Source organism: Tupaia chinensis, unplaced genomic scaffold (genome assembly GCF_000334495.1).
Source record: "Tupaia chinensis unplaced genomic scaffold, TupChi_1.0 Scaffold138441_1, whole genome shotgun sequence".
Classification (NCBI taxonomy): domain Eukaryota; kingdom Metazoa; phylum Chordata; class Mammalia; order Scandentia; family Tupaiidae; genus Tupaia; species Tupaia belangeri.
The window spans coordinates 675,948-687,102 of NW_006198338.1; the positions used below are offsets into that span (position 1 = coordinate 675,948).

At 46.8% G+C, this 11,155-nt stretch overlaps 1 protein-coding gene across 1 annotated transcript in view; it reads right to left on the bottom strand.

The window, feature by feature from the left end:
* WDR48 (WD repeat domain 48) overlaps positions 1 to 9,940 on the bottom strand; it is a 31,567-nt gene extending 21,627 nt beyond the window's left edge. The window contains exons 1-5 of the mRNA XM_006161347.3: positions 9,855 to 9,940; positions 9,614 to 9,743; positions 6,716 to 6,804; positions 6,258 to 6,359; positions 97 to 321 (exon numbers count right to left, since the gene is read on the bottom strand). Of these exons, the coding sequence (XP_006161409.1) occupies positions 97 to 321; positions 6,258 to 6,359; positions 6,716 to 6,804; positions 9,614 to 9,743; positions 9,855 to 9,878 (570 nt within the window). The 5' untranslated portion in view covers positions 9,879 to 9,940. The remainder of the gene's footprint in view (positions 1 to 96; positions 322 to 6,257; positions 6,360 to 6,715; positions 6,805 to 9,613; positions 9,744 to 9,854) is intronic.
* Positions 9,941 to 11,155: the final 1,215 nt, after the last annotated feature.

Sequence of the window (11,155 nt, forward strand, 5' to 3'; positions counted from 1 at the left end):
TTCTACCCATGATGAAATATCCTTCTTACAACCCCCCCCCAATTCTGTTGTATGTGGTCAGCACATATCATGATAAAACTTAAATACATGACATACTTTGAGAACTGGTGCTTTTTCTTCACAAATTAGCACTCGAATGTCAGGGTTTCTTAAGTCAGTACAATAAATCTTCCGGTCCCTTCCTCCGGAGTACACGTGTGTGAAGGCGTCACTGACTTGCAGGGCCCAAACGCCTTCGTCATGGACTCGGTACGTGGCTATACACCTCTGCTGGCCAAGGGACCAGAGGCGGATCGTGCCATCAGAGCTGCCAGAAAGACACTGCAAACAGAGGAAGGTGAAGTTAGAAACCAGCCGGGACGTGCCTGCCTCTCCTCTGGCCCTTCACTGTCAACACATGCTTCTACCAGCTTCTCCGTCTGCCACCAACAAGCACGCACCATGAACTACAGGCTAAAGTGATCAAAGGCAGCAGTGTAGCTTAAGCAGCTGGAACCTCTCGGCACAATGCCTTGGCTGCCCTGCCTGGCCACCTGCTGCTGACCGGTGACTCTGCAGGCAGGTCCTGCTCATATCATCCACTGCTGATGGAGAGGGAGTCTGAATGCAGCTAGGGCTAAGGCACTCTGCACTAGGCCTGTGGTTCTCACAGTGCAGTCTCAGAAGCAGTGTCTCCTCAGAAGGATTTTTTTTTTTGGAGAGGTTTTTGCTATAGGGCATGTGTGCTCACCAGAGAGACAGAGACAGAGAGATAGAAAGCGAGAAATCATCCCCTGGGGGGATGGCCATGCCGCAATCCCTTCTCCTCCATTCTCCTCTCAGGATCACGCACACGTGCCCGGCCTGAGTTTAAGCCACTGGGTCTGGGACTCGAACCGTGGTCGGCTACATGGGAGTTCAGCAGCATAGCCACTACGCTAACTGTTGGTCCCTCCTCGAAAGGTTTTTAAAATGTAAATTCTCAGGTCCCATCCAGATCTCAGGACATGGACGCTTCGGGGCAGTCCAGCAATCAGTGCCCTCAGAGGCTCTTCGGGCAATTCCGAGGTATGCTAGGTTTGGCAGGCACTGCACGAAGCCAGGAAGCCTTTTGGAGGTCTGGGTCAGAACTGCCTCGTCCCCTCTCTCATGGCTCTGAATTCCCAATGACCTGCCAGGGCTCTTGGATTCTACTGACAAGAGTCAGAGGAAAGTCCCAGGCTTACTGCTCAGTCTCTGACCTTGGCCACATCTCACGGGAGCCTCAAATGAGTTAACATGAGCAATCCCGATGACTTCTGAAGGCTCGGAGAGTCAGCTACCTGGAAGCCGCTGGCGCACACAGAAGGGCCGAGCTCACGGAGTCTAACAGAAACAGGCTGACTCAGCCACCCCACAGCCACACACTCGGCATGCTCAGCGTTCTCAACCAGTTACCGTGGTAACTTGCAGAAGAGGACAAGAGATTCACTTGGGAAAAAGAACGGCACCGAGGAGAAAGCAGGGCACTGGAAATTAAGTTAGCAAAGAGCTTCAAAGAAGAGACGAGAGTTACAGGGCTGGAGATTTGGAAGGTGCCTGAAAAGATGAGGCATTCAGGAACATTAAGGATTTACTGCCTGCCCCGTGATTCTCAAGGGCGTGTAGAAATCGGAGCACATTTGATTAAGTGAACACATACGTATTAGGAGGCCCTTCCACAACCTGCCAAAAGCATCAATCCAACTAATTCCCAAGGGAACCAAGAGACTAGCCAAAAAGGAAACCGTCAGGGGAAAGGCTACAAGCCCACCTTCCACACACGTGTGGGCGAACTGGAGCAAGCTGATGAGGCAGGGGCCAGGAGGGGCTCCCTGGTCCAGGAAGAGCTGCTGCTGTGAGCCTTACAAACTCAGATCCTAGACCGTGCATTTATAGAATGTCAAAGTCTGACAGCTTAAAGAGAATAAGGCAGGCAATAACGACAGATGGACTGCAAGTCTTCACAGCCTGGCGACTTGCACAGGAATGGGCACGTTCCAGACTCAGAGTGCACAGCTGGAAACAGCTGTTTCAACCCTAGGGGAGCACGTAAGAGTCTCTGCAGTAATCAGTAGTCCAAGACTACAAAACGGCAGGCCCCCAGACAGACAGCCGTCACTTTTAAAGCACGGTTAGCCAATTTCTTTACAGCATTTGGTAGGATGGTTCAAGAATGTCCTCTTATTTTTTTTTTAAAGAGAGACTTTTGCTATAGGGCACAGGTACTCACCGGAGAGTCAGAGAGACAGAAAGCAAGAAATCATCCCCTGGGAGAATGGCCACATGGCAATCCTTTCTCCTATCATGATTTTGGGCACACACACGTGCACTAGGCGTGATTTTTTTTAAGCTGCCAGGTGCAGGACTCGAACCACAGCCAACTACGTGGGAGTCCAGCGATGTAACCATTACGCCATCTGCTGGTCCCAAGATTGTCCTCTTTTACAGGAACTCCAGGGCTTGATATCTCATAGCAGGCAAAACCATCAAAGCATTTCCCAAGGACCAGTGTGTGGACTGATGGTTATGGAAGTTGGATCCACATAGCCAACAGGTGGCATAGATGCTGGAGCCAGCTGCTCAAAACACATGCCAGGCCTGTGTGCGTGCATGCCTCAAACCCCAACAAGAGGGAGAGAGAAGGGACTGCCGTGTGGCCACTCCTCACGGGGAGTGCTTTCTCAGCACCACACCCCCCCCATCGCTCTTTAGTGAGCAAACGTGACCTCTGGCAAATTAAAAAAATAAATTTCCATTGCCTTCATCCTTCCACTGGATAAACATGAAGAAGTCCATTTGAGGTGACTCTTGGGACCAGGACAGAATGTCCCAAAGAGTTCTAAGTCAGACGTGGTGTAGCAGATTCTGTGGCCCTGATCAGGCATTGTTTCTGCCAATGGGAACAGAAAGTCCCAGTGTATTAGGGCCAGGCTGCTCTGACCAACAGGTACACTGCTGAGATGGTCCCTCACACATGACCTCGCCTGCCAAGAGAGAGCAGCTACGCAGGCCCGGTGAATGGGGACAAGGAGTGGCCCGGCGCCCTGAGATCCCCAGGCCCCAGGTTCAGCACAACTGGTATCACCAGAAAACCCTGCAAGTGACACACCGGATATGACTGACGTGGACTGACATGGCAGGTGTCAGCTCTTCAAGCCGCCACCTGAGAATCTAAGGAATGAGAAGGCGTGTGGCGCTCCCCAGGGACAGTGGCACCATGCAGCACCTGCTACTGACAAGCCTCTGCACGGGCTCAGCTCCTCTGCACAGAACCTGGAGATCTAGTAGGTCGAATCTCATTCCCTGACAAAGGAGGCAACAGGCGGATGTTCATGCGGTTCATTGGCCTATATATCTACGTTGGGTTGTTGGAAAAGTCATGATGCATTTTGCAGAGAAAAACAAGACGGATATGTCATGACTTTTCTGACAACTCAGTATATGTCTCACCACCAAGTCCCTGACGTACAAAGCCCCCAAGCCCCCAGAGAGCCAAGGGGGAAATTCCGCAGGATGAGATACAGATTCTGGCCCAGTGACTGACACCTCTCCCTCATATCACAAGAGTTCATGAAGACAGGAAATAAAGATTTCTTTTCCCCACCTCTCTCTGCCCTAAACAAGTAGTTACTGTTGCTCTGCTAACTTATTAATACAAATACCCTGGGTTGGTGGTGGTTACTGCATTTGGCCTATAGCTGCCAATACGGAAAAAGGGTGGAAGAGGACACAGATGAATGACGCTGATCAATGATGCACTCAAAGCCCGATAGGCAGCTTCTAAAGCAGAGCCATGGCAAGCTTCAGCTATTACAGGCAACATGGCTGGCCTCGCAGGAGGTCCGTTTGCGCGTGTACTATGTAAGTTACCTTATATAGAAGCACATTCAAAACTGAATGGCTAGAAAACAAGGCACGGAGTGTAGTAACGGAAGGTCTGCCGGGTCCCCAGCCCGATTTCAGAAACCGTGAACACCAAGGATCCAGTCCAGTGCTGGGCTGACTAGCTGAACGGGCATGGGCAACCGTGTCAAGCACAGCCTTGAAGGTAAACACCATAAAAACGTGAAAAAACGTGAAAAAATTGAAGCATGGAGCTTCTTTGACTCACATGAAAATGAGGCTGTAAAGGAACTCAAGAGTTCTAGAAAATGCCATGGGGCATACAGGCAAAAAACACTCTCACCAACTACATAAACCACATACCACATTTTCGATTTTGCAGATGAGCAAATTAAAGACTACTACAGTGAAGTCCTCTCCTCAAGGCCACGCAGTACTAACACCGAAATCCTTCCACATCGCCCAGGCTCCACAGGTATGTTCAACCCTCTCCTCTGCTGACTCTGAAAAATGATTTCCTTCTTTTGGCTAGTTCCTCAAAGCTCCCTTTCACCTCTGGAAACAAAGATTTCTCTTCTTTTTGGAGAGATTTTTGCTACAGGGTACAAGCGCTCACCAGAGAGACAGAGACAGAAAGCGAGAAATCACCCAACAGAGCAGACGGCCACGCCCACAATCCCTTCTCCTCCATTCTCCTATGGGGATTTTGGTTACGCACGAAAGCTCATGCACCTGGAATGAGTTTTAGGCCACCAGGTCCAAGACTCGAACCACGGCTGACTACGTGGGAGTCCAGTGATGTAACCATTACGCCATCTGCTGGTCCCATAAAGATTTTTCTGATTCACGTGTAAGGCAATTTCCATGTGGTAATTTCCAAAGGAAAAATGGATTAGGAGTGTTAGTGTCATCACACTGTCCTCCTACTCACCCCTTTCAACCCCTTTCCAATCTGTTCCAATTATCTCTAAACTTATTCCTGCCCTCAGAAAAAAAAAAAATAGCAAGGAGAGTCAGGGGCTTGTGGTCGAGGCATAGCATAGCATAAAATGGTGCTCAATTTGTTTGTTATTATCTACATTAGCAGAAAAACAAACCACTGGGTCAATGCCCCAATACCTCCCATGGCTACACAGCAAACAACTGGGATTATTAATTCACTGAGTACGGAGCCAGAAGAGCTGATGCTCAAACATTTCCAAAATATCATTCTCCGAAAAGCTGACTCTCAATGTTATGTTAGAAAACTAAACTTACACACTGCACCTCCCTTGTCAGATGACAACATATGCCCAAAGTTAAACCAGCCGTGTGGAAGCCTGCAACTTAATACACTGGCAAAAAGCAGTCAGTACCAGCCTGGCCCTGTGGAACAGTGGTTAAATATTATGCACTGGGAACCAGGCACCATATGACTGACTGTGGGTTCAAACTCCCACCCGGCGGCTTGAGAAAAACAGTGGGCACAAGTGTACACGCCCAAAATCCTGATGGGGAGGAGAAATGGAGGAAAAGGGTTTGCAGCATGACTATACCCCACTGTGGGTGTGCAAGCACTCTCTCTGGCAAGTACACAGGTCCTCTGGCAATGAACACTCCAAGCAATACAAAAGATTCCTTATGTTTTACACAGGCAACATTTTTAGTTAGTCTCTCTGCACCACAACTGCACATACTCACCTATATTAGAATTACTGTAAGAAAATTTGTTTATTTTATTTAAAAGTGATGCAAACAGGGGCCAACAGGTGTAGTGGTTGGGGTGCTGGACTCCCACATGGTAGACTGCAGTTCGAGTCCTGGACCTGGTGGACTGAAGCTCGTGCTGGGCATGTGTGCATGCATGCCCAAAACACCGAGAGGAGAATGGAGAGGGGACTGCAGCATGGCCATCCCCCGGCCCGGGAAAGTGATTTCTCACTTTCTCCCTCTCTGTGTCTCCACCACGCACACGTACCCTATAGCAAAAAATTTCTCTCTAAAAATAAAAAGTGATGCAAACAGAACAGTTTTCAATGTACATTATTATATGTATGATTTGGTATTTTAAAGATGTGTTTCTTTATTCATGATAGAAAGCATGTGTGCGCAAGTGAGGAAGAGAACCACCCTCCAGGGTTTGGTCACACCGTCATCTCCTTCCTCCCGTTCTCCAGCCTGTCAGACCTTGGGCACTTGCGCATGTGCCCGGCTTCAGGCTGGCTGGGCTGGAGCTGTGGCTCAGTCACCACATGAGATGCAGCTTCTTTCAAGCAGTGCTTTACGTAGGACCACAGAGCCAATCCAGGATTTTAAAGACTGAAAATGAGACCAGTTTTACAGCCTGTGTGGACTCTGCTTCAAATCGACGCCGCGGTAGCACAGAGCGGAAGGCACTGACAGGGCCCGGGGAGCGTGCACAGGGCACGGCGTACCTGGGTGCCGTCTCTGTTCAGCAGCAACGCTTTCACGTTATCTGTGTGCCCCTTCAGCTTCATCAGTTTTGCGCATGTTCTTGGATCCCATACCCTTAAAACCTGTGAAAACGAACAGATTATTATACAAACTGAACATACACATGGGCACATTTAAATAACAGACGACTTTTATACATCAAGTGACAACCGTTAAATTCTGAGAAACAAATGCTGCTTCTGCCCATGGGCCCTAGGATGCCCGGACCTGGGGAGGCGGTCCTTGTCGTGTCAGAGAGCACAGTCCTCTTCCCCACCTCCACCACCACACGCAGGAGCTGTACAGTTACGCCCAGCACTTCAAACAGAACCCTTCGGCCAGTATCCACCGGGCAGAAGCGCCGCCTCTTACTTACTAAGGACACAGAACAAGGTATCTGTTTTCTTCCGTTCACTTCTCTTTTAAAGCTCCTCCTTACCTTCTCAGTGGACCCCGATACAATGACTGTTCCCAGTTGATTCATGGCCAGGCTGTAAATAGAATCTTTGTTCCCACTTAGAGAAGAAGCTGTGGAGGATAAATAGAGCTAAATGTTAACAAAATGATCAGTTGTTTAGTTACTAGTCAGCAAAAATGGCCAAGTATATTCAATTAAAAAAATCTTATTTTCATGTAAACTCTAAAGAGAAGAAATCTATAATTGGTGATCATTCAAAACAGTAGTGTCATTTTCAATATTTATATCTTTTCTGGATTTGCATGCTCAATGTTTGCTAAATTGAATTGCATTTCATTGAATTGCCATTTAAAAATCATCCACATAAGTAATGATTTTTCAAAGATATACGTGTGGCAATAAGTATGAAAAATTGTACCATCTTGTTATTTTTCACGCACCAGGTCAGACAAAGTACAAGGTAATAATTAAGAATTATTTAATTCTTTTTGTTTGTTTTTGTTTGTTTTTGTTTTTTGGAGAGTTTTTTGCTATAGGGCGCGTGCACTCACCAGACAGACAGAGAGAGACAGAGAGACAGAAAGTGAGAAATCATCCCCCAGGGGAGATGGCCACACCACAATCCCTTCTCCTCCATTCTCCTCTCGGGATCTTGGGCATGCACGCACATGTGTCCGGCGTGAGTTTTAAGCCACTGGGTCCGGGAAGTGAACCGCGGTCGACTACGTGGGAGTCCAGTGACATAGCCATTACGCTAACTGCTGGTCCCAAGAATTATTTAATTCTTAATTATTATATTAAGTATTAAATTAAACTGGTACAACCCCTCTCTGGATGGAGACCAGACAACGGGTAAAAAGAATTACAGTCATGCAGTTTGATTCAGAACTCAGTACCAGTGAAGAGGAAAAAGTTGCATATAAAACTGTCTATAGGGAACCAGCAGTTAGCGTAATGGCTATGTCGCTGGACTCCCACGTAGTCAACCACGGTTCGCGTCCTGGACCCAGTGGCTTAAAACTCACGCCGGACACATGTGCGTGCATGCCCAAGATCCCGAGAGGAGAATGGAGGAGAAGGGGTTGTGGCGTGACCAACCCCCCGGGGGGTGCTTTCTCGCTGTCTCTCTGTCTCTGTCTGTCTGGCGAGTGCACGCGCCCTATGGCGAAAACCTCTCAAAAAAACCAAAAACTGTCTATAGTATATAGTATAATTCTAACTTTACAATAATGTAATCAAGCATATCGAGAAGCTATAACTGAAGGAATTAATACATGTAAATAAAGTGTTTAGAACAACGCCTGCCTCAACAAACATTAGCTATTACTAGTATTATTTTTGTAACCATTCAAGAAAAACAAACAAACGTGTGTGGGAACCCAGCAGGTGGTGTAGTGGGGAAAGGCACCAGAATCCCACGTGGCCGACCGCAGTTCAAGTGCCAGACCTGGTGGCTTGCTTTCCCATATTCCCTTTCTCTCTCTCTCTGTCTCTCTCTGGTGAGCATATAGGTCCCTTAACAAATTAAAAAAAAATTTTTTAAAAATTAAATAAATTATTCTTTTGAAAAAACCTATATATATGATATCCTCTCTAGACAATTCTTTTTTTTTAAAAGAATTATTTATTTTTAAATTTTATTTATTCATTTACTTATTTTATTTTGACCAGAGAGAAAGAAAAAGTGAGAAAGCAAGCCACCAGGTCCAGGACTTGAACCATCGCCACCTGCTGGTCCCCCCTCTCTAGACAATTCTAAGATAGACATACCTATAGCAAAATCTGTAATCACTAAGTCTGGTCTCTGACCTTGTGAAAATCCTGTCTTTTTTGCTTTGTTTCCTCCTGTTAGTGTCTCTCTGAGGCAGACATTCCGTCTAGAAAGTAAGAGCCTAATGGCATATCATGACGGGCCCCAACAGAGGCAGCTGCTGAATCGCCAAGGAAGTGTTCAGGTGAGAAATCAGGAAAAACTAGGAGAGCATATGCTTATAGACTTTCACATATTTGCTGGCAAACGATGCAAAATGACATTTAGGAATCTTAAACACCTGTCTCCCAACCTGCCCTTCTTGGCGTGTATCAGATCTGCTTTAGTTCTGTCAATGTGAGCATTCCATACGGCCAGACAAATTTCACCTGAGATGGAGGGGACCTGCATAGTTTAGGGTCATGTCTTAAACACAGACCTTCCAGGCCTGACTTAGTACGTGCTCCTCAGAGTCCCTCTTGACACTTGGCCTAGGTGATAGCCTCCTAGGCTGGCCCAAGAGTGAGGCTGGATTTCAGACCTGCTGGTCTGAGCTCTTTGGCTGGTGAAGCGCCCATGCTACTAGCCTGCCGTGAATGTCTCCAAACTGCCTGGAGAAGCACCCTGTCCTCCCCCTGGGCTCTTCTGGAACCGGCTCGATTCTTTACAACTGTTCTCAAAGGGTCTTGCTAAATAGGCACTGAAAACCTTTTCTCTCTTTCCTTTGGAGATTTTCTATCCTGGCCATTAAACCCAAAAGCTCTTAATAAATAACAACATTCTTGAAAGTCAGAAAGCTGCCTACTTTGTCAGGTAATCACTGGCTCCTTCAATAATACCTGCTGAGCACATGGATTTGGCCAGGCATGGCTGCGGGACATACAAAGCAGAGGTAAGACAGTCTCTTCTACCCTGCAGAGACGTACACTGCAGCTGGGGCGCTAAGACACTCTCATGTACAAGTAAGCAGGTTACACCTGGAGAGGCTAGCAGTTTTACACTAGTGAGGACCAGCTCCTTGCTATTCAGGCACACCCTTGGGGGCCAGAATGCTGTAAGCCCTAGAGCACTCGCAAAATACGAACCAATGTCTCCATGCAAAACTATCAAAGATGTTTATTTACGTCAACGAGGACCACTTTCAAAGAAAGTTTTTTCAAACGCCTTACTTGTGACAGTGTTATTTGAGGCAGTCAAGGCTGTTAGAGTATTCACATCCCAGAGGAATATTTGTCTGTCCAACCCAGCCGATGCTACCAATTCTTTATCCTTGGCGTATGCTAAGGCCTTTACGTAATCCTGAAACAGAACAGAGATGCCGTGATGCACTTCACAGGTCAGTAAGACAATGGCCCACACGGTACTGAGATCCTAATACTCCACGAAAGTTACTGAAAACTGTTTCTTTACCTTATGTGTCCTCAATGTTGACATGCAAAATCCCTTATGTGCGTTCCATACTTTCACTGTCGTGTCTGAAGAAGCAGATATTACTAGAAGAGGCAAGGAATAAACCCCTCAGTAGTAGGACTCACAACAATTTAAAAACTTCACCTTAAAACAATGTAAAACTATTTCAAACTAATAGTGTCTATCTCTCTCTCTCTCTCTCACACATACACACACACACACACACACCCTAAAATGATCTTTCCATAAAGCAACAATAAAGTTCTATGTTTAGGAAGACAGATCCCACTTGGCCAACTGGGATTTGAATCATGTCCACAGTGGCTTGAAAAACATGCTGGGCATGTATGTGTGTATGTGTGTGTGTCTAAAATCCCAAGAGGAGAATTAAGAAGGGGTTAGACTATGACCATTTCCCCAGAGGGTGATTTCTCATTCACTTTCCTTTTTATTGTCTCTCCTTGTCTCTCTTTAATAGGTGTGTGTAATTTATGACAGAAAAGCTAAATAATGATAATAATAAAAGGATCATTCCTGCCTTAGTACGTGCTCCTCAGAGTCCCTCTTGACACTTGGCCTAGGTGATAGCCTCCTAGGCTGGCCCAAGAGTGAGGCTGGATTTCAGACCTGCTGGTCTGAGCTCTTTGGCTGGTGAAGCGCCCATGCTACTAGCCTGCCGTGAATGTCTCCAAACTGCCTGGAGAAGCACCCTGTCCTCCCCCTGGGCTCTTCTGGAACCGGCTCGATTCTTTACAACTGTTCTCAAAGGGTCTTGCTAAATAGGCACTGAAAACCTTTTCTCTCTTTCCTTTGGAGATTTTCTATCCTGGCCATTAAACCCAAAAGCTCTTAATAAATAACAACATTCTTGAAAGTCAGAAAGCTGCCTACTTTGTCAGGTAATCACTGGCTCCTTCAATAATACCTGCTGAGCACATGGATTTGGCCAGGCATGGCTGCGGGACATACAAAGCAGAGGTAAGACAGTCTCTTCTACCCTGCAGAGACGTACACTGCAGCTGGGGCGCTAAGACACTCTCATGTACAAGTAAGCAGGTTACACCTGGAGAGGCTAGCAGTTTTACACTAGTGAGGACCAGCTCCTTGCTATTCAGGCACACCCTTGGGGGCCAGAATGCTGTAAGCCCTAGAGCACTCGCAAAATACGAACCAATGTCTCCATGCAAAACTATCAAAGATGTTTATTTACGTCAACGAGGACCACTTTCAAAGAAAGTTTTTTCAAACGCCTTACTTGTGACAGTGTTATTTGAGGCAGTCAAGGCTGTTAGAGTATTCAC